Below are 24184 nucleotides of genomic sequence, written 5' to 3' on the forward strand. Positions count from 1 at the left end.
TTTGCTGAGAAGGAGTTGGAATATTGACATTTTTGCTGTCGACTTTTGTCTTTCCTGCAAATCCAATCACACCTGAGAGAGGAATGAATAATTATGGATGGATGTCTTTTAAGAATAGCAACGGTGGAGAGAGATGGATGATTCTAGCTATCAGAGAAGGCAAGTGGAATAGGTCCGATAGTTCAAGATTCGGGTCTGTATCAGAAACACTGGCCTATTCTCTTCCTCCCCTCCTCCAGTCAGACTAAAATTTCCTGGAGAAACGGAATACTTGGTCCAGAGAGGGTGACAAGTAACAATCATGAGTCCGGCGGGTCACATTCCACTTTTTGGGCGGGTCCTTTGGCCGGGCGGGCTTCGAGCAGCAGGGGGCGCTGTGTCAGGAGCCGCGCCAGGCGCGCTGGGCCCTCTAGCGTGAGGAGACCTTTCCTCTCCTCCTCGGCTTCCGGCGCGGCTCCCGGGCGCTGTCGGCGCGCTCAGTCATGGACCGTAACCCCTCACCGCCGCCTCCCAGTCGGGACGAGAAGGAGCATGAGGAGACTGCTGGAGGGGACTGCATTGGGAGCACGGTCTACAGCAAACACTGGCTCTTTGGCGTCCTCAGCGGGCTCATCCAGGTGTGGAAATCGCGCTCGCTGGGGCTGCCCCTCAGGTGGTTCGGCCCGGTAGCTGGCAGCCCCTCGGGCTCCGGGAGCCACCAAATCCCCCGACGACCCCTTCCCAAGCGTGCGCTCGGCAAATGGCGCCTCACAACCTCAGCTGACCCGCAAACTGCCTGGGGCCACTTTGGTGCGCCTTTCGCCAAGAAATGTTTGGTGTCAGGGATGTCGGGACGTTTGCACTTACCGTAATTTTTCAAGTTCTCCAAAGATATAGAACTATGCTCCCCAGCCCCATCGTCATTTCTGAAGCCCAAGCCTTAAAATTTATATGATTCATGGACTTTTTTTGTAGAATAAATGGATGTCAAAGATGTAGCCTCATCATCTACTAACTGTATTTCTTTGGGCAAGTCACCTAACCACCAAGAACTTTGATTTCTCAGGCAATTTCTATAAAATAGGATGATAATATCTATAATATCATATATAGAGTTTTTATATAGGTTAAGTGACATAATGATCATAGAGTGCCCACCATGGTTTTTGGCTTATAGGAGACTCAGTAAATGTAAGGTTTTTTTCCTCTCCGCATCTCAACTAGATTCCCCTCTTCCAATTTGTGTCCTTTCCTGTCTTTTTTCTACACAGCTTCCAGAATAATCTTCCTTAAGACACACACAAAAAAAGTTGTTGCTACTCCTCTTAGTTCTTGTTTGACTGTTGAAGCAAAATGCATATTTCTTAGCTTGGAATCCAGAGTTTTTTGCAGCCTCTCCAGGCTTCTCTGCTCATGGTACAGTGTGTTCCATCAACAGCAAACTGTACACCATTCCCCAAATGCTAGGCACTTTCTTAACTCTGATTCTTATCTCTGAATGCTCTTATCTTTTTCACCTGACAAACTCCTATTTTCCCTCCAAGATTTAGCTAAAATATCACCTCCTAAAAGGAGTGACTCCCAGCTTCTCTCAGGAATAGGTAATTGGTCCATCATAGGTCCTACTCCAACTCTTAGTTCATAATTCAGTTGAGTCATAAAATTTTTGTGACTATCAATTTACATGTCTTATCCCCACTAATCCTAAAATGCATGAAAGCAGGGATTACATCTTATTTATCCCAGTTTTCTAGCAACAGTATTTGATCCATAAGTGTTGAGTGAATAGAACTACCCAAGGCATTAATTTTTAAAACAAGATGTTTGTGAGAGAAGATACTTTGAGGAGAGTCTCTGGACTTTTAAGTGGTTGTGGGATATATTAGTTACGAAGTACTATAGAAAATTTTTATTTTTTTCTTTTCTTTTGAAGATTGTTAGACCTCAAAACACCAAATCTGGCTCAGATGATGAGGAGCAGCAGATGGAGCTTGATGAAGAAATGGAGAATGAAATTTGCAGAGTATGGGATATGTCAATGGATGAGGTATGAGGTTAGAGATGAAACATTGAAATTTCAGACTCTTAGGTGAGAAGGTGGTGAGTGGATTTTTAGAATAGGTTCAGTCCTTCACTCTCTGAGCAAAGGCTTTCTTGAGTGTCTGTAGTTACTTGAATATATGGTTCAAGGAATAGTCCCAGAAGCTATGAATGCTAAAAATTTGTCTCTGAAAGTATGTGCAATTATCCTGTGAATATCACAGAATGTACTTAAACCCACTAAGATACCTATGATATCACTAGACAATTAATTTTATGCGACCATCATCCTATAGGTAGTCTGTCACTGACTGAAACATCATTGTGTGGCATATGACTCTTTAACAATTCACATCCCCACCTTCCATAGTTAACTAATTTAGTTATTGCATTTCACATTCTTTGGCAGGATTTGGCCTTTTTGGGATCACATGTCCACTCCAGGTTTGTGTAGTGTGCCCCTGTTTGGCATTGTAGACTAAGCAAACTCACTCTTATAATTATATTGTGATCAGAATTTTTTCTACTGAGAATTTTGAAAATACAAATTCTGATTTTTTAAAAAATGTTTTTTGTTATAGATGGACACAATACCTTTATTTAATTTACTTATTTTTTATGTGGTGCTGAGGATTGAACCCAGTGCCTCACACATGCTAGGCAAGTGCTCTACCACTTAGCTACAACCCCAACCCCCAAGTTCTGATTTTTTAATATGACCCAATAGCTGTTCTCACCTGTTTCCTTTATTGTGTCTTAAGCCTTGGAGGATAGGAATTAGGATTTTTCCTTTAACATTAGCTTCTGACAAAATTAGCAAGTGTGTTTGACTAAGTTATTGAGAATTCCTGATATGTAAATATAATCAGGGCAGAATAAAAGGAGGACAATTCTCCAGAGTATCACAGTGAGTTTAGATTTGTTTATGGAATTATTCCATTGTCTTGAGACCAAATACCACAAAAACTTTCTAACCTTGCTTTTATCTGTTGCCACAGTTCCTCACCTAACCTTGTAACTTGTGGGTTTTTTTCTCTCTTGTGTCCTAATGGTAGTATATATGAAATTAAATTTTTTTATAGTTGCCTTAGCTATGGAGTTTAAAGAAGAATATTCAGCATCCAAGTTAACATTCATTTTTGTTTATAGGATGTGGCTTTATTTCTCCAAGAATTTAAGGCTCCTGACATATTTATGGGAGTACTGGCCAGATCCAAGTGTCCTCGATTAAGAGTAAGTATACATTTCATTTTTTTCACTTTGATTTTCTTACTGTCTATAAACCAATAATATCAGTCTGTAAATGTTTATTGAACATTACTAGGTAATGTACTACTTAAAATTATTAGAGCCATAGAATTTTAGATTTGGACTGGATTAGGGAGATCAATAGTTTCATTTAACAATTGTAGAAACTAGATAGATATAACTATGTTATGCTGCTAATTTGTGACAAACAGAGAACAGTTCCTGGACCTCCTGTTTCTCAGTTCATTGTTCTTTTTCACTCAAAAGCTTCCATTGCTTAAGAGCCATTCTAAACTTAGCCTATTGCTTAAGACTTCCACAATCTGAACCTGAATCATATTTCTAGCATAAAATCTACCTTCCAGTTCAAAGCCAGCCTCAGCAAAAGTGAGGTGCCAAGCAACACAGTGAGACCCTATTTCTAAATAAAATACAAAATAGGGCTGGGGGTGTGGCTCAGCGGTCAAGTCCCTCTAAGTTCAATTCCTGGCACACACCCCCCCCCCCAAAAAAAAAATCTACTGTCTAGATGGTCCTAATTTGGATAGGTCTGTCTGCATTCCATCTCACCAGCTTATTGTGATGGCCATCTCTTTGTGTGCCCTCTGTCTCCTCTCGGTGTTCATATCAGTTACTCAAAGTAGTTTTTTTTTTCTTCCATGCCTTTCCAAATAAGTAAGATCTTAGTAGTTATTGTTGATAGTAAATTCCTAAGAATAATAGATAAAAACTAAATGAGAGGTCTTTATTTATGTAATGTTAAATGTCCTGTGCTTTATTGCCATTTAAGTTGCCATGTGCTATCCATATGATGGATGTATTTGTTGAATAATTTAATTATAAATAATTATTATTTACAGAGCATTTGGTTTTACTACTCCTATGAGGCATACTTTATAGACAACTGTGTCTCGGGTTAAGATGTGTCCAAGGCCACAAAACTAATTAAGAATGAAGTTGGGATTTGAATCTAGGCCTGACTCCAGTATAACACATTACTGAATTGCTTTTCTTTCTTTGAGATTTCAAAGAATGGAATTCTGTAGAATATTTTTATGAATTGAATGTTGAATTAAAATTTTTATCTTATAAAATGCTCTACCTGAATTGGGTACTGATGAACCAGTATTTCCTTGGATCCTTATACTAATAGAAGAATTTGACAATTTTGTGTTATTTCTCTTAATTTTTCTATCTTAAATATATTGACTCATAATTATTTAAGAAATAAACATGTCAGAAATGGCACCTTTCAGGAATTAGTCATATTGTTGAATGTGTCTTCTAGCCACAGCCTACTACAGCAGTAATTGTCTTGAGACCAAATACCACAGGTTCTCAAACTTTAGCACGTTCTCAAACTGGTGCAACATTCCTAACTTTCTTCAATCCCAGATCACTGATTGCTGAGCTTACCTCCCGAGTTTCTGATCGACTTTGTTAGGGTTCATATATACTTCCAAGTGACACTAGTGCTCTACAGCAGAATCATAGGTTGAGAAGCTTTGTTGAAGGAATTTTTAAAAATCCTGTCATTCAGGCTGTATCTCCATGCATGCTGCACTCAACAACTTTTTTTTTTTTTTTTAATACCAAGGATTGAACTCAGGGGCACTCAATCACTGAGCCACATCCCCAGCCCTGTTTTTTGTATTTTGTTTAGAGACAGGGTCTCACTGAGTTGCTTAGTACCTCACCCTTGCTGAGACTGGCTTTGAATTTGTGATCCTCCTGCCTCAGCCTCTGGAGCTGCTGGGATTACAGGTGCATGCAACCGCACCCAGCCACTCAGCAGCAACTTTTGACATTCCCTAGGTTATTCTGATGAGTGGCCAGCACTATGGTACTTGGTGTTTGATTGGAAGTTCTGTCATTAGTTTATAAGGGAAGTATGTGTTTTTTTCTGTCCCTACTCTCTTTTAATCTTTTCTTGACATTTGACTACCCACATTTTATTGAAACACTCCATCTCTGAAGCTTCTGTGACACTTGCCCTCTCTGGTCTCTGACCTCTTCAGTCACTTTCTTTTTTTTTTTTGAGAAATTTTTTAATATTTATTTTTTAGTTTTCGGTGGACACAACATCTTTGTTTGTGTGAGATCCCGAGGATCAAACCCGGGCCGCACGCATGCCAGGCGAGCTTGCTACCACTTGAGCCACATCCCCAGCCCTTTTCTGTCACTTTCATTGGCTGCTTTCTTTCTGTACCCTGGGTATGAACTCTTTCTTAGATCCAGAACCCAGTCTTTTGTTTTTTTAATATTCGTTTCCTCATTTTACACTTGTATATTACAGCTCTGTATTGTGGGTTCAAAAAACCTGACTTCCATCTGGTAACTGGTGTCACATCTCTAACTTTCTTCAGGCATTTTCTACTTGCATGCTGCATTTTCTAATCCCAGATTTCATATGTTCTAACTCAGTGATTATCACATTTACCTGATCATAAAAACCACCTGGTGTGCTTGGTAAACATTAACTTCTGAGGCTCTGTGCTAGACATTCAGATTCAGTTGATCTAGATGGGACTTGGAAGTCAGTATTGTTAACAAACCCCCTGAGCAAATCTCATGTTCTAGCAAGTATACTGTGCTGCATGAACTCATTGTGTCCTTTTATACAATTTTCTTTTTTCAGTTTTTCTGTTAATGGAATCAATCTCTGGGGAAATGAAGCAACTTGAAATCTATGAGTCATGTTCAACTGCTTTCTCCTTTACTTTCCAATAGATTTTTTTGCTTTCACTCTGAGAGTCTTCCTTATCTTCATCTTTTTCCATGCCTGCATCACTATCCTCATCCATCACAGCCCTAATCTTTTGCATCTTGACTACTGAGGTGTGCAGGAAGAAATACTGGTTGAATGTTGCTTGACTTTCCCTATCTGAAGGATGGGAATAATAGTAATACCTACCTCATAAATTATATGAAATAACATGTAATGGCTGGTCTTAATAAGTGCTAATAAATAGGGTTTTTTTTTTTTTTTTGTATATGTCTTTTTATCTCAGAACCATTGTGACCTGTGAAATTTGCTTTGGCAGGAAATCTGTGTGGGGATTTTAGGTAATATGGCCTGTTTCCAAGAGATATGTGTGTCCATCAGCAGTGATAAAAATCTTGGGTAAGTCTTATCATAATAATTATATTTTAAAAATGGATTCATATTTTATATCCCTAAGGAAATGAGAGATGAGAAAATGTGAAAGATAATGTTGTTGATGAACATGCTGCAGGAACTTCATTGCATGTTAATGGTAGCTAAGGACTTCCACACTTGCATATGGGCATGATTCAGGAGTTAAGCCAGTTTATTCTTTATGAATATCAAAGGGACCTGAGTGCAGATGTAAGCAGGCCAGAAGAAGGATCCATGAGGTCAAACTTGGAGATGGGGGCAGTGAATCAGAATCTAAAACAATGTAGGCATAGGGAATGCAAGGCCTCCAGAGATCCAGAGTTTAGGAAACTAGATTTGTTAAACAGTGTCACTCTGAGAGCTTTCACTTAGATCAGGGAGCAGAACTTACCAACAGACTAGAAGATAAAAGATTGACTCTGTGATTAAAGGCTTTCGTATTTCTGCTTGGAGGCTAGTTCTCTTCTATAGCCAGGAAAGTTTTCGGCAGAAGGTTTTTCAATGGGGGAAACCTTGGTGAAATTACATGCTAAATTTGATGAATGTATTCATTTTCTCAATATAGGGTACATGGCTGTTATTCAGGATCTAAAAGAAATTTGTATCCAAAATGGCTAAGGAGACTGTTCTAGACAGTTTTTGACAGAGATGGGGTTATGTAAGTTTATCATAGGATGCAAGTACCTGAGTCTCTGGAAAAAGTTGGTTTTTGTCTTCGAGGTGTGGAGAGATTTAAGATACTAGTTCAAAGTATTTATTTCTCACTAATTTATAATCATTCATGGAGTAGATGTCTCAGGATTGCATTTCGTCTCTAGCATTCCCTATCAAAAATCTGATAATGAAAAATGTTAACATGTCTTTTAAATTCAATTAATGTTTATCTTAAAATTAGTATAGAACAGTTTATATTGCTAAAGGGATATGAATTTGTTCAGTTTGAGAACATATGACCAAGGCTGGTGCAGTGGCACTCACCTGTAATCCCAGTGACTTGGGAAGCGAAGGCAAGAGGATCACAAGTTCAAAGCCAGCCTCAGCAACTTAATGAGGCCCTCTGTACCTTAGCAAGACCTTGCTTTAAAATAAAAAATAGGGCTAGGGATGTGGATCAGTGGTTAAGTACCCCTGGGCTTAATCCCCAGTACCAGAAAAGAAAAAGAACAATTGAGTACTTCTAGTCAGATTGGAAGATATGCATATGCTATGACACAAGAATGCCACTCATAGGTATGTAGTAAGAAAAACTGCACATGTACATTAGGATACACATATACTATCATTATTATTATCATCTTTTGGAGCTAGGATTGAATCCAGGGCCTCATGAATGTTAGGCAGGTGTTCTGCTATTGAGCTATACCCCCAACTCCTTTACACAAACATTATTTCAGAAGTATTGTTTGAAATAACCCCAAATTGAAATAGACTCAGTGTCCATCAGCAGTAGTCTGGAAAAATAAGTTACGATATATTCATACAACTGAATGCTCTGCAGCAGTGACTTAAAGGAACAGCTGCCAACTCTGCTGGAAACAAGCAGGTATGCTTTTCCCTTTTTGTGGGTTCCATGATTTCCTACACATGATTTTGAGCAAAACTTGGACTTAAGAATATGTACATGTGCATTGAAGTGTCCTACTGTACCTTGTAAGTATGTACAATTATGTGTCAAAGACAAATAGATGGATAGATGAAGTTTTTTAAGGAAAAAAATATATAATTTCTTTCATATAAAGTTCAAAAGCAAAACTAAAAACTATAAAACAATAAAACTGTAGAACAGGAATTGGTTGCTGGAAAAATTGGTATTTCCTTTTCTAGATGGGAAAGAGAACTGATTCAGAATAAGATACATAGGGGTCATGGATATGCACCATTCTTCTCTTTCTTGGAAACATGAACATTTTAGCATGTGTGAGATGCTGGGTTCGATTCTTAGCACCACACATAAATAAAATAAATAAATAAAGGCCCATCAACTACTAAAAAAATATTTTAAAAAATTAATAACTTAAAAATAAACATGAACATTTCCTTTATAATTCATTGACTGTAGATTTGTATTTTAATAGCCTTTCTGCATATATGCTTTATTTCATAGTAAAAATGTTTAAAAAATTAAATGAAAATTCTGATGTTTGAAATGAGAGATGTGAAGCATATGGACTTTTGTTTTGTAGGCAAGTGTTATTGCACTGTTTGTATGATTCAGACCCGCCTACTCTGCTGGAAACAAGCAGGTATGCTTTTCTTTTTTGTGGGTTCCATGAAATCACCCATAAGGGAATCTAGGAAAATAGAGTTAATTCTTGATTCTTAAATTTCCTATACTGTTTTTGGAAGATAGACATTAAGTTGACATTTATCATGTAGGTTGTTGCTTACTTGCCTTTCCCAGACAGAAGTGGCCAGTGTCTGGGTTGAAAGGATACGAGAACAACCAGCTATTTATGATAGCATTTGTTTCATCATGTCAAGCTCAACAAATGGTAAGTCACCATGTAATCTAGAAAAAATGTTTTAGAATACATTTAATTATTAGGAAAACATGTTACTATTTCTGGAAGTCATGTTTTTAAAAAGGCTAAATGCAAGAAAAAGTTTTTTGATTTAAGGAGTAAAATTGCTTCTGAAACTCCCAGGACACTGATAAATTTTCTGCTTACTGAAGGAAGATAATCATTTTAAGCATAAGAGATAAACAGATCACCCTTAGAATAAGTACTGTCTTGGCAAGATATGTCTTTTGGAATAGCTTTACGAATTTTGCTTAACCTTATTGCTTTAAACATTAAAAAAATTTTTTTAATTGTTGATGGACCTTTATTTAATTAATTTATTTATATGCAGTGCAGAGAATCGAACTCAGTGCCTCACACTTGCTAGGCAAGCGCTCTAAGCTACAACTCCAGCCCTGCAACATTCTCATTTTTATTTCAATACTTGTTTTATTTTCTTCAGTTGACTTGCTGGTGAAAGTGGGGGAGGTTGTGGACAAGCTCTTTGATTTGGATGAGAAACTAATGTTGGAATGGATTAGAAATGGGGTTGCTCAGCCTTTGGGCCAACTCCAGGAAGATTCTGAAGAGCAGCCAGTATTTAGGATTGTGCCCTGTGTACTTGAAGCTGCCAAACAATTACGGTAAGTGAGCTTTTTTGTGCAAAATGTTCTGGAAAAGCCAACTGCTAGAAGTAGCCTTAGATATAGAAGTCTTAGTTTCTTTTTGATAGGATGAAGTGTACAGATAGTCTTCGTTAGGTTTGATTCCCTACCAATATTTGGGGTGGCAGAATATTTATTCTTTGCAAGAATCATAATGGTTCAAAATACTTGTTTTAATATCATCTAGTTATAGGTGATTGTTGAGCAATAATTGTGGTTACTTTCCTAACTTCACCAGCAATTTTATGTAATTTAGATCAAAGAGAAAAGGTTTTCTTGTGTTTCATTTTACATTGAACATTTAACAACTTCCATTATTGTTTTTTTGTTTTTTTTTTTTATTGGTTGTTCAAAACATTTCCATTAATGTTATCAACATTTGTTTTCTTGTTCCTTGCCCCTTTTGTAGGTACACCAATCTGGAAAGGTGATTGATTTGGGCAGTTTGTTGTCTTGCCATGAGAAATTATTAGTTCTTACATGTCACTGAAACTATTTACTATTAGTCACTAGAATAATTGATATTTTATATAAGCAGCTATTAATCTGCTTAGTGGTTACTATTGTATTCTTAGTGCTCTTAGGCCACATGAAAAGCTATTAATTTTATGTCCTTTACTAAGTGAAGATTAAACTTTTCATTCTTCCTCCAAATCTGCTTCTTTAGTATTTTCAATCAGTAAATGATGCAGTTATTATCCTCTTTGAATATGTTGAAGAAATAGTGAAGCTACTGACTCTTCCTACCCCACTCTTTTTCTACAACCAGTCAACTTTCAAGTCATGGTCCTGACTTTTTCCGGGATCCCATTTGTGCCAGCCAGGCTCTGTGTCTCTCACCTGGACAACTGCCACATTCTGTTACCTGTTTTTCCTGGTTTTAGGGATTGCTTCTTCCCAGACTGATCTTTTTATAGTACTGGGGATTGGCCCCAGGGGCGCTTAACCACTGAGCCACATCCCCAACCCTCTTTTTTATTTTTTATCTAGAGACTCAGTCTTGCTGAGTTGCTTAGGATCTTGCTTAGTCGCTGAGGCTGGCTTTGACCTCACGATCCTCCTTCCTCAGCGTCCTAAGCCACTGGTATTATAGGTGTGTGCCACTGTACCTAGCTGTCCAAGACTAGTCTTTAAAGCTGTCTTTGCAAATTACTCATTTATCATCTCATTGCCATTCTTCAAACTTTTCAGTTGCCCTTCTTAGGATAAGGTCCATATTTTTAAAAAAACATGGTGTGTGGCCCTGAAAAATGCCTTTCTGTTTTGGTTCCTTGTATTCTGTGTTGCCATGTGAAATTTTCTTCAATTCTTCAAACTGAACAAAGTTTTCCTGACTCCGAGCCTTTGCATAGTATGTCTCCTCTTACCTCAAACATATTAACACCCTTTCAGGTTTCTGTGTAAACGTCATTTCTCTTAAGATACCTTCCTGACCCTCCAGACTAAATGAAATATACATGATTTGTGTTCTCTTGGCACCTGGGATTTCTTCTAGTGCTAAATTTATTTCACTTTATTATAATTACTGCTTTAATTTTCTTCCTGCCTATTAAACAATAAATTTTAAGAATGTAGTGGTAACATCTTAAACATCTCTGTCTTCCTAGCCCCTAACATAGTGCCTGAAGATTTTAGGTACATAAATAAACATTTGCTGAACTATTGTTTTAATTGTTCACTATCTTTTCATTTTATTGTTTTGTTGAAGAACCAACACTTTTAATTTCTGAGACAACAAATTGTTTATAAGAATTGTGCTTTAAGGGTTTTATTGTACTCGGCTATGGAACTAGGATAACCTTGTGAAGTTTTAAGAACATTGTCAATACTTAGTGCAATGGACCTTACTTTATAATAGTTATAATATTATAATACTATAATAGTTTCAGTTATTTCCAGGTATAGTGATTCACACCCGTAATCCCAGAGACTCAGGAGACTGAGACAGGAGGATTGTGCATTCTAGGCCAGCCTCAGCAATTTAGCAAGATCCTCAACAACTTATCGAGACCCTGTCTCAAAATAAAAAGGGCTGGATTATAGCTCAGTGGTAAAGCACTGCTGGGTTCAATCCTTAGTAAGAAAAAAAGATGTCTCAGTTATTTTTTTGTTTTGATTATTTGAAAAGAAAACAGTGATGGAAACATTGTCTAGCAGGTCTGTGCATTGTTGTTTTTGTGGGACATAGCCAAAAGAATTTTACCTCTTTTCCTTTGTGTGATTATATTACATATTTGCTTGTTTACTCTTTCCCCATTATAATATAAGTTCTAATGAGCATTTAAAAACTGAGGATAAAATAGGAAACTGTTTGTCCTCAGCTCCTAGGGCAATGGCTAAAACAGTGTAATAAATATTTGTAGAATGAATGAATAGATAAAATTCCCTAGACAATAAAGTTATTGATGCACTGCTTTTTGCTTTTTGTATTTAGTTCTGAAAACCCAGAAGGGCTTGATGTTTACATGCATATCTTACAGTTGCTTACCACAGTGGATGATGGAATTCAAGCAATTGGTAAGATGGTTTATTGGGATGCATTAGAGCTACTAATTTAGTAGTTTCTTTATTTTTAAATTACTACTTTGTTTATATTCTTTATTAAGTACAGTGTCCTGATACTGGAAAAGACACTTGGACTTTACTTTTTGACCTGGTCTGCCACGAATTCTGCCAGTCTGATGACCCACCCATCATATTGCAAGAACAGAAAACAGTGCTAGCCTCTATTTTTTCAGTGTTGTCTGCCATCTATGCTTCACAGGCTGACCAAGAACATCTAAAGACAGAAAAAGGCAGGTATTGCGTCATTCACTAAATTAAATTGCAACCTGTTATATTTTTAAAGACCTGGCCTGTGTGTGTTCTTCATTTGATTTCTTTCTCCCATTTATCCCCATTAAAAATATATGTATATTTTTGTTCCTTTAAATGCAAGTCAAGAATCTGTCTTAACATATTTGTCCAAAAAAATTGCCATTTATTTAGGTGGGGAAGATTGGTTTTAAACATGTTAAGTTTTAGATGTTCAAGTGCAGACGTTGATTTGACAATTTAAAGTCTGAAGCTGAGGAGAGAGGCTGAGTTAGGAATCTAAATGTTGGAGTTTAGTTGTTAGTTGTTATGTTGCTTATATCTTCTATAACCTTACTTATTTCTTTTGACTTGATGTGAAATGAGAGAAAAACTAATCTTGCTACAAATATGCTTAGCTTTTTTTATCATATGTAGTTTCCTTAATGAGTGTTGATGTTCTTAATCTTTCCTTGAAAATTATAGAGAAAGTTTATCATACTAGAAACTTTTTTTTTTTTTTTTTAAGTTGGTGTAGCTCAGTTATCCAGAATAGGGGATGTCATTGTGGCATATTCACACATACATGAAATCGCAATTTGATTGATTTTACTCCCCAGTACTGCCCCTACCTTTCTTTTTCTCTTCCCATCTTCTCCCTCTACCCTAATGGTCACCCTCTACTTTCATGGCATCCTTTTCGCCCCCCTTAACTTTCATATATGAGGAAAAACATAACAATACTTTTATGAATCTGACTTACTTCACTCAAAATTGTGGCCTCCATTTCCATTAATTTTCCTGCAAATGACATAATTTTGTTCTTTATGGCTGAACAGAAGTTCTTTGGGTTTATATACCACATTTTCTTCCATTCATCTGTTGGTGGACACCTAGGGTGATTCCATAACTTGGCTGTTGTGTTGTGCTGTTATAAACATAGGTATATGTGTATCTAAGTATGCTTACTTTCATTCTTTTGGATAAATACTAAGGAATGGTATAACTGGATCATATAGTAGTTAAATATTTTTATCTTTTTAAGGAACCTCCACACTAATTTCCATAGTTACTATGCTAATTTATATTCCCACCAACAGTGTATAAGAGTTTCTTTTAATCCTAGTTAGCATCTATTATTATTTGTATTCTTGAAGATTGCCTTTCTGACTAGAGTGAGATGGAATCTTAGTGTAGTTTTAATTTACATTTCGTTGACAACTGAAGATGTTGAGCCTTTTTTTTTATTATAGTTGTTAGCCATATTGTACTTCTTTTGAGAAATGTCTGTTTAGTTCATTTGCCATTTATTGATTGGGTTGTTCATTTGAGTTCTTTGCATATTCTGGGTATTAAATCCTATGTTAGATGATTAGCTAGCAAAAATTCTCCCATTTTGTGGGTTGTTTCTTCATTGTTAATTGTTTCCTTTTGTTCTATCGAGGCTTTTAGGTTTGATACCATTCTATTTATTCTTTCTCTTATTTCCTGAGCTATGGGAATCCTATTCAAGAAGTCTTTGCCTGTGCCTACATGTTGAAGTGCTCCCTTTATTTTTTCTTCTAATAGTTTCAGTTTCTGGCCTTAAACGTGGGTCTTGGTTCCATTTTTTTCCCCCCGGATACCGGGGATTGAACTCGGGGGCACTCAACCACTGAGCAACATCCCCAGCCCTTTTTGTATTTTATTTAGAGGCAGGATCTCACTGAGTTGCTTAGTACTTCACTTTTTGCTGAGACTGACATTGAACTCCCTCCATCTCCCAAGCTGCTGGGATTATAGGTGTGTGTCACTGTGCCCAGCTTGGATCAATTTTGAGTTGACATTTGTATAGGGTAAAAGATAAGGATCTAATTTTATTCTTCTATATATGAATGTCCTGTTTTTTATAGCACCACTTATGAAAGAGGGTGTCTTCACCAACATGTTTTTGACATCTTTTTCAAGAATCAGATGGTTGTGGGTGGGGTTTGGCCTCTGTGGTCACTGGGAATGTTGAATCCCTCAGCAGCTTTTGCAGAGCACTGATATCTATGGACACTGACACAGACTTCATTTAAAGAACTCCAATTAATGGCAAAAACATGAATCAGTTTGTATTGTGGCATTCAAATCCTAGCACTTTGGGAAAGCAAGTAGCAAGGTTTTGAAAACCATGGTTCACCATCATTATGCATTCAGAAGTTGAGTAAGATAACCACATCAAGAATTAGGACATCTTGGGACTGGGGTTGTGGCTCAGTGGTAAGGTGCTTGCCTAGCCCATGCAGCCCTGGGTTCGATCCTCAGCACCACATAAAAATAAATAAAATAAAGGTATTGTGTCCAACTACAACTAAAAAAAAAGAATTAGGACCTCTTCAAATGCTTCAAGTATTATCTGCATTAAAGCTGTCCATTGAACTCTCATAAAAGTAGAAGCCGAAAGGGACCTTTTCCATTAATACATTTTAAAAAATATCACTTCCTCTGACTTCAGTTTTCTTGGCCATTAGGGTCTTTCATATTATCTGTTCCATTACACAAGAACCAACAAAATATTGCATATATATATATGTATATATTTTTTTTCATATTCTGTGGCCATAAATTTTTATTGATAGAGGAGCATGAGTTTGGCTTGGTAAGTTTGGAATTAGGTCTATTATTGTAGCCTACAAAAAGTTGAATCAATAATGTAAAAATAAGGAGTAAATGTTAAAAATATGTGAGGTTAATAGAGCATGTGTTTTGCATGGGGCAAGGCCCTAGTTGAATTTCCTGCATCAAAAAAAGCAACCCCCCCACCCCATGTTTATTTGACTTTATTTTATTATGTGTAAAGTGAACCTGTTATTTTCCTCACCTACCTCACAGGGTTGTTGCCAGGTTCAAATGAAATAATGTATGCAAAAAAGACAATAAAATGTGCAATACAGATAGGGACATGTATTATTACATAGTTGCAAATCATCCTCTCTGCTTTTTAGCCTGGGAAGGTCTGTGCTTGAAACACACGTTGGAAAGCATGTACCATGTCCAAACTGGATACAGGGAAATAAGGCCATAGTTTTTGGGTTTTTTCCCCTCTGAGTACTTAGAATACTATCATGGGCTAATTCTAAGAAGGAGGAAGACAATAAATTTCTTCAAATTATAAATTGGAATTGGTAATGTTCTAGAGTTATTAAGGGTAGTGACATTAGTGGTTTACAATATCTTTTTACCGAGTTTTTCTTTTTTAATTAAAGAACAGAGCAGAATATTTTACAATGTATCCCACATAGGAAGAGTTAATATCATCTTAGTTATATCTGTTTAAATGTGTGGCAGTTGGTGGTTAAATAAAATGCATTTTTTTTCCTTGTGGGGGGAAAAAAAGAATTAACCATGTGGTTTGGTTTCTGTATCTTCTGTTCCATTCCTCTGACTTTTTTAATGCCATGGTTTTTTTTTTGTTTTGTTTTTTGGTTTTTTTGTTATTGTGCTCCGTAGGATAATTTGAAATCAGTTATTGTGTTGCCTCCAGCATTGCTGTTTTTTTGCTCTGGATTGCTTTGGCTATTCTGGATTTTTTGTTCTTTCTAGTTCTGTGAAGACTATCACTGGTATTTTGATGAGTATTGCATTGAATTTGTAGATCACTTTTAGAAATATGCTCATTTTAACAATATTAATTCTGCCTATCCGTGAACATGGAAGATCTTTCCATTTTCTAGTGTGTTTCTCAATTTCTTTCTTCAGTGTTTTATAATGTTCATTGTAGATGTCTATCTTTCACCTCTTTGGTTAGGCTTACTCATAAATATATTTTTTTTCTTTTTTTTAAGCTATTGTGCATGAAGTTTTCCTGATTTTTGTCGTATGGAAAAACTGTTGATTTTTGTAGGAACCTCTTTTGTGCTGTTAATAGGACTAGATATTTTTTGCTGCAGCCACCCCAAAACTGTGTAAAATTTTATGATCGGTGAAGAAAGTATAAAGATGTTCCTTTAACTCCAAGCCGCTGATTAAAATCTTCTCCTTGTCTTGTCCCAGCCTTGAATAGTGGTTTTGCAGAGATAGGGCTTGGTATAAATTGATGTGACCTACAGGTAAATAATGGAATAAGAATTGGGCTTTTGAGTTGGTGATAATATAAGGAAGTAGGAGTAGATCTAAGGGAACTATAATAAAGCAGCCAGGTAGAGAGGTGTTCTGAAGACACTGAATTGAGTAATAAAAGATAAGATTTCCCTGGTTGCTAAGTTTTTAAAAAGTCACTTCCATATACTGTACATAAATGACTTAAGTTTGGATAGGAAATTAGATTTTTTTCAAATTAGTATACTTGATATATACTTGATATTTCAGTGCTGTAGAAAACTTTCTTTTTTTCCCCCCAGTTATAATTATTAAGCAGAAATGGTGAAGTTAGAATCAGTGTTTGAATCTACATGAGATCTCTTAGCATGTTGATGGTACAATATATATTTTGAATATGAGCTTTATTTTTTATTTATTTATTTATTTTTTTAATGTGGTGCTAGGATTGAACCCAGTGCTTCACACTTGTGAGGCAAGTGCTTTACCACTGAGCTAGAACTCCAGCCCCTGAATATAAGCTTTATTTTTATATTCAGTTTTTTTTGTATTCTAATTAAAATGACTATTCAGTCTTTAAAAATTAGACTGAATTTTTCTGCTTAATTTAATAAAATTTAGCATTTAAGAGCTTTGTCTAAGATTTTTATGATGTTAAAACTTAAACTTAATATTCTTTTGTCACTGTGTCCTCAAAGACCCTGCGTTGTAGGGCTCTTTCCTATCTCTCTAACCTTTTTCTGTGCTACTCTTCCCTTGCTCACTAGCCCAGAGTCATACTTGCTTCCATTTTGCTTTTCAGACTTTCCCTGATATTTTCTTTTTGGGGTCTTTGCTCTGTTCCTCTGAGATATTTTGCTGGGCTTTCTGCATTGCTAACATTTCTTATCCTTTAGTTCTCAGTATCAACTCTTCAGAGAAGTTCCCCTGTTGAGCTGCTTTATTATATTTCCCTTTTGTTTCCTTCATAGAATTTACCAAAATCTGAAATGATCTATTTTATTTATTTACTTATGTGAAGGTATGTAGACATAAGCCTCTTGAAGGCTGATGCCTTAGCAATCTTATTTACTACTGTATCTGTAGTTCAGTATGAATGTATGACTTAATGAGTAAAAAAAACCAAACTGGCTAATTTCATGTCTCTTTATTTGTTTGTACAGTAGATCTTCCTCTGATTGACAGCCTAATTCGGGTGTTACAAAATATGGAAGATTGTCAGAAGAAACTAGAGAACTCTGCAGAGTCTAACCAAGAAGAAAATAAAAAGTCTGATCCAACCCAATATGACTTCCACTTGAAAATCTTAAAGGATATTTCATGTGAATTTCTTTCTAATATTTTTCAGGCATTAACAAAGGTAGGAAAGAAGTATTCATGGTTTTTTGTTCTTGTTTTTATTTTTGGTACCAGGGATCGACCCCAGGGGTGCTTAACCACTGAGCCACATCCCCAGCCCTTTTTTATATTTTATTAGAGACAGGGTCTCACTGAGTTGTTTAGGGCCTCACTAAGTTGCTGAGGCTGACTTTGACCTTGTGATACTCCTGCCTCAGCATCTTGAGCCACCGGGATTACAGGCATGCACCACTGTGCCTGGCTTTTTTTTTTTTTTTTTTTTTCAGCAAATGAAAGTATGGTTTGCATAATGCTGTGAACTTTATTGCTGCTTTTTTGCAGTGCTTGGATTGAACCCAGGATTTCATGCATGTTATTTTTATTTTATTCATTTATTTATGTGTGGTGCTGAGAATCAAATCCAGTGCCTCACACATGCTAGGCAAGCGCTTTACCACTGAGCTACAACCTCAGCCCTTGCTAAAGTCTTTTTTAAGCATCAAGTGATATGATCAATTCAGAAGGATACCTCCAAAGCAATAGAGAGGAAGAATTAGAGAGTTGAGGCTGGAGGCCAGGAGACCAACTGATGGGATCTTAAGGTTGATAATCTTCAAGAATATTCTGGCCAGGCTCCGTGGTGCATCCCTGTAATCCCAGCGGTCCAGGAGGCTGAGACAAGGAGGGTTGCGGGTCCAAAGCCAGCCTCAGCAATGGCGAGGTTCTTAGCAACAGTGAGACCCTGTCTCCAAATAAAATAGAAAATAGGGCTGGGGATGTGGCTCAGTGGTTAAGTGCTCCTGAATTCAATCCCTAGTATAATAATAATAATAATAATTTGAAAAATCATGAGAGCCTAAACAATGAAGTGTGAATGGAGAGGAGTGATGGGGTAAGGTTTAGCAGAGTAGAATTGATCACTTCTTGGGGGGAATTAGTAGCCGGACAGAAGGAAAAGTCCTGGATGTACCCAGGTTTTTGGTTTGTGCAGTAGGGTGGATGGTAGTACCCGCCATTAAAATAAGGACCACAGTGGAGATGTGTTTGGGTTATATAAAAATTTTGATGAAGCTGGGTTCAGTTTGCAACATTTGAAATGACCATAGGATCAGTAAGTAATTATATATACTGATTTGTATTTTTTTAGTAAATAAAGCTTAAGAATTTTTCATTTTTTGATAGTAAATCTTTTATTTATTTTAGGAGACTGTGGCTCAGGGGCTAAAGGAGGGCCAGTTAAGCAAACAGAAATGTTCCTCTGCATTTCAAAACCTCCTTCCTTTTTATAGTCCTGTGGTGAGTATGGGTAAAAGTATAGGGGTCTGTATTTCACAGGATTACTAAATGTTCTCAAGAAGGACTTCATCTTTCAAGGCCATTGTCAAAAAAGATGGTACACATCACATGATTTAATGCCCTGTCAGGAAGATGGCTACTGGCTAATTCATAGTACTGGCCTAAGTGTAATTCTGATTTTAGGAAGAAATCAACATGGAATTTATGCTGTCTCTTTCTGTTATAAAGTAGAAAGCATAGGTATTAAGCAAAAGTAAGATTCTTATGAAGAGTTGGTATTTTGGGGGGTGGGGGGAATACTAGGGATTGAACCCGGGGCACTCAACCACTGAGCCACATTCCCAGCTCCCTTTTGTATTTTATTTATAGACAGGGTCTCACTGAGTTGCTTAGTTCCTTGCTTTTGCTAAGGCTGGCTTTGAATTCAAGATACTCCTGCCTGAGCCTCCTGAGCTTGATTTTTATGTGAGAATTTTGTGTTGGTATCCCCTACAAGTACATTCAGCTGGGATTACAGGTGTGCACCACTCTGCCCAGCTGTTTTTATGTTCTTCAAATAACACATTTGCTACCATTGGAGGCAGTTTCTAAATAGAAAAATTTAAAGGAAAATAAGTACAAAAGGAAGGCATGCAGAAATATGTTGAAAAGGAAAATATTAATAAACTATAGTAATGGACTTTTTTTTTTTTTTTTTTTTTGTACCAGGGATTGAACCCAGAGGCACTACTGAGCCACATCCCCAGTCCTTTTTTATTTTTTATTCTGAGACAGGGTCTCACTAAATTGCTGAGACTGATGTTGGATTCTCCTGGCTCAGCCTCCTGAGGTGCTAGATTTACAGGTGTACAACACTGCGCCCGACATAATAATGAACCTTAAAGGGGAATCAGCAGGAGGATAAGTAGTAGCTCAAGAATTAAAATATAAATAAATAAAAAAGTTAGGTATAGTCACTTCCTTCATGATGATTCGGGGGACCGTGATATCATCTGGAAATTCATCAACATATCTGTCTGTTGAACTATTTAGAAAACCATGGGTAGAACATTTTTTATAGTCAGAATATCTTCAATCACCGTTTTTCTCACTATATTTATTTGATTCTTTTGTTTGACTCCCAGGTGGAGGACTTCATTAAAATCTTACATGAAGTCGATAATGTCCTTGCTGATGACCTGCAGGAAAGCTTCCCAACTTTGAAGGATCAGGCTTGAAAAATGAGTTGGAATTTCTTCTGTCTAAGAAATAAACTTGATTTTTTTCATAGTTGAAATTGACATAAAGGAAATATTAGATAAAACTGGTACTAGACACAATTGCCTAGTGTTGTGCCCTTCTTCCTCTCTAGACTTACCTCAATTATTTGGTATTAAAATCTGAACTTCACCTCCCTCTATTTTTAATATTGCTTATGAGTTATTTATCTTTAGTTGAAGAGAGCAAAAATACAAACTTACCATTGAGGTTCTTCTAAGAATATTTGAGGGGTTGGTAAGGTTTTCTTCATAACTATTACTTTGATTTTTATGTGAGAATTTTGTGTTGGTATCCCCTACAAGTACATTCAGCTGCAGTAACAGAAAACTCTTATTAGTAACTTAAGTCTTTTATGTATTTTGTGTATTTATGCAATAAGAAGTTCAGAGTGGGGCTGTCCAGCTCTGAGAAGTAACTCAGGGACACTGCTTCCTTTTATCTTTCCATGAGACATGTATACCTTTATATTCATGTTTATTGTTTCATGGCTAAGGGTTCTTCATTCAGAAAGAAAAAGAGGCAAAGGGGTTTCCTCTAGCAAGTCTTATCCTTTGTATTGAAAGGATAGCCCTCTCTGGCCTTCTTTATCACATGGTCATTCCTAGTTGTAAATGTTTAAAATTTTTTCTTTGTAGTCTATGTAGGAGAGAATAGTAAGAAAGAAGGGAGGTATGAATGGTGCTTGGATAGCCAGTTGATGGTCTTTGCTATAACATGTAAATATATTTTAGCCACTTTGTGAAAGTAATTTGTGTTGATTCCTTTCCAAACTGTTAGTAATTACTCAAAAGCAGTTATTGCTCTTAGTTTACCTTTGTTACATTTCAATTTTATTTTCCTACATTGGACATATGAAGGTAGAAATGTTGACATTGTGATAAAAGCATATTAGCCAATTTCTTTTTTCAGCATTATTCCAGTAGTTGAATTTCAGAAAGTGATTCGCTTGAGGAAATTCAGATTTTTTAAAAAAAATTAAGATTGAGGGGAGTTGGTAGCTTCTGATGATTTACAAACTGTGCTGTACACACACACTTTATTACTCTGTATAGTGTTTTCTAATGAATGAATTGTATTCAGGTACTATCAACCAGCTATGCTTAAAAAAGCATCCAGTTTGTATTATTTCAGATACTAAAAAGTGGAATTTCTAATAGATTTAAAGAAAATATCAGTTATGAGTAATAAAGCTAGCTTTTAAAGCCCATTCCACAGTTGTCTTAGAATCTTTTTTTTTTTTAATATTTATTTTTTAGGTGTAGTTGGACACAATGCCTTTATCTTATTTATTTATTTTTATATGATGCTGAGGATCGAACCCAGGGCCTCACATGTGCTAGGTGAGCGCTCTACCGCTGAGCTACAACCCCAGCCCCTGTTTTAGAATCTTTAAGGTAGTGGTCTTTTCTTACACTTTGTTTACTTTCCTTGAGGGATTTTTGTTGATAAAACACAGAGATAACTCTTATTGATAAAAGAAGACTGATTCCAGTTTGGAGGAAGTTTTATTGTTTGAATTATCACTGTTGAAAAGAATGAGACCATAAAATTAAAATCTTAGAGTTGAAACTTTTAACTGGTAGGTTTACTTTATGTTTGTATGTCCTGAGGGCTGGTCTTATTGATAGACTGAATGTGTTTATTTAACATGAAGTTTCAGAGGCACCAGTGAAATGACCTGCTAGCCAATGCTAAAACTCCAGTTTTATTTCTTTAAATATAAGGTTGAGATGCAAATACCCTATAAAAGTAACACTTGAAATTATTGGCTTTATTTTCCTTAGTGCATATACCTTTCATATTGCTTTCCTGAAAACATGTTTTAAGGGGGGGAACACAAGGCTTGGGGGTTCTGAGGAAGAGAGTGCTACCCAGAGGATGAGTTATAGAGGGAAAAAAAATGGGTTATTTTATAGGAAGGTAGGATGTGTTATTTCTGATTCACATTTCTTTTACTTTGGACCTGACCTATTTTCTTTATTATTTCTTTCTATTATAACATTATAAGCTGCTTTCGTAGTATTTTTTGATACATTTGAACATTTGTTAAATCTGTAAATTATAATAATAGTTCAGTATAAACTTTTAAAATGTTACATGATCTGAAGAGTTCACTACAATGTTCTATATTTGAATCAGTTGCAGTGGTATTTTGAATGATGGTTCTCCAGAACATAAATATGATATTTGAAAGTACATGTACAAATAAAATTGAAACTCACTCTTTCCCTACACTTTTTTGTAGGAGGAGAGGGAAAAAATTGAGAGGAACTTGAGTTAGCCTTTATTATATGTGGTGTCATTGTTTCTAATTAAATTTGAATTAGATTTTCAAAGTATTTAAATCATTTTTTAAAAAAGACATATTCTCCAGGGCTGTGGTTGAAGCTCAGTGGTAGAGAGTTGCCTCGTACACGTGAGGCACTGGGTTTGATCCTCAGCACCACATAAAAATAAATAAATAAAAATAAAGATATTTTGTCCACCTACAACTAAAAAAAATAATAATAATAAAAAAAGAAGACATATTCTTCTGCCTTTTTAGAAGATATTTTGTCCCTTTCAGTTAATGGGATATTATTAAACTCTTGTTTTTTTTGGCTGATCCGTCATTCTAGATGAAGAACTTTTCCAACTGTCTTTAATTTCCTATTGCCTTACTTTTGAATTACTCACCTTGATAACTCTGGCATTTTAAGTGAGGAAAAGTTTAAAAGGCACCTCTCAACATGTATACTTTTACATGTGAACACACTCATACACACAAACTTTTTTTAATGATGTGCATGCAGAAACTAACTGTAGACATTAAGGAACAACCTCTGAAGTAAATCATTAAGTCTTAAGTGAACATCACTTTCTGTTGTACAGGATTGAGCTATAGTGATGGTGTAGAGCTGTGTTTGAGTAAATTAAAGAAAAGGAATGCTGAGATTATAGATTATCTTGCCTGTTTTAACTAGTATTCTTTATAACCTTATCAATATCCTATTTTTTCAAGGAATAGATTTCTGTAATTTAGGGTTAATGTATTCTATATGAACATATCTTTTACCACTTTGCAACTTTAATCTTTTCTATATTCTTGGTAGAAGTTTTAAGGAAGGAAAAATAAGTAAGTATCACTCTTGAGATCCATTCCGATATTTTTGTTACTAGTGTGAGATCTAATCCAAGAACCATTATGAACGGTCATGTATGTACAATGAAATGGTATGATGTCTTGGATTTGCTTCAAAATAGTCTTCAAAATAGGGGTAAGAGGAAGGAAGGTGGGATAAGTGAAATAAGATTGGCTATGAATTGGAATTGCTGTAGCTGGGTGATGGTTACATGGGGGTCTGTTACACTGCTGTTTCCTCTATTTTTGTATGTTTGAGATTTTCTATTAAAGTTTTTTAAAAACAAACCCCATGATTTTAAGCCTGAGTTTAATTATGAATAATGCTATTCACATAAGAATCAAATTATTATAATATTAAATATTTCTGAATTCAAAACAGTTGAAACCAACACAAATACTTGATAGGGTTATCAGTATATAACCAAGTATGTAAGAATTATTATCTTTATCTCATTGTTGATGTCACATATGTTTTAGTGCCATAGTGTTATACTTTTGGGGTCTGGAGGTTATTGGGGATTGAACTCAGGGGCGCTCAACAACTGAGCCATATCCCTAGCTCATTTTTGTATTTTATTTAGAGACAGGGTCTCACTGAGTTGCTTAGTGCCTTGCCCTTACTGAGTCTGGCTTTGAACTTGCAATCCTCCTGCCTTAGTCTCCTGAGCTGCTGAGATTACAGGCTTGCGCCACTGCGTCCAACCTACTGGTATCCTTTTACTAACAGAATCTCTTATTG

At 36.1% G+C, this 24184-nt stretch overlaps 1 protein-coding gene across 2 annotated transcripts; it reads left to right on the top strand.

The window, feature by feature from the left end:
* Positions 1–445: 445 nt before the first annotated feature.
* On the top strand, positions 446–23730 carry Saal1 (serum amyloid A like 1). Of its 2 annotated transcripts, none has more exons than XM_046438289.2 (12): positions 446–617; positions 1913–2026; positions 3169–3252; positions 6312–6391; positions 8590–8649; positions 8783–8898; positions 9371–9551; positions 12007–12089; positions 12179–12367; positions 17591–17787; positions 18969–19061; positions 20186–23730. In XM_046438289.2, the coding sequence occupies exons 1-12, from the start codon at positions 483–485 to the stop codon at positions 20276–20278; spliced, it is 1425 nt and encodes a 474-aa protein (XP_046294245.1). In that variant the 5' UTR covers positions 446–482; the 3' UTR covers positions 20279–23730. The 2 variants fall into 2 exon arrangements, with proteins under 2 accessions (XP_046294245.1, XP_046294246.1); XM_046438290.2 differs by having other exon boundaries at positions 17594–17787.
* The last annotated feature ends 454 nt before the right edge of the window (positions 23731–24184 follow it).

Source organism: Marmota monax, unplaced genomic scaffold, assembly GCF_021218885.2.
Source record: "Marmota monax isolate L192 unplaced genomic scaffold, Marmota_monax_Labrador192_F-V1.1 WCK01_AAM20220418_F8-fsc00061, whole genome shotgun sequence".
Classification (NCBI taxonomy): Eukaryota; Metazoa; Chordata; class Mammalia; order Rodentia; family Sciuridae; genus Marmota; species Marmota monax.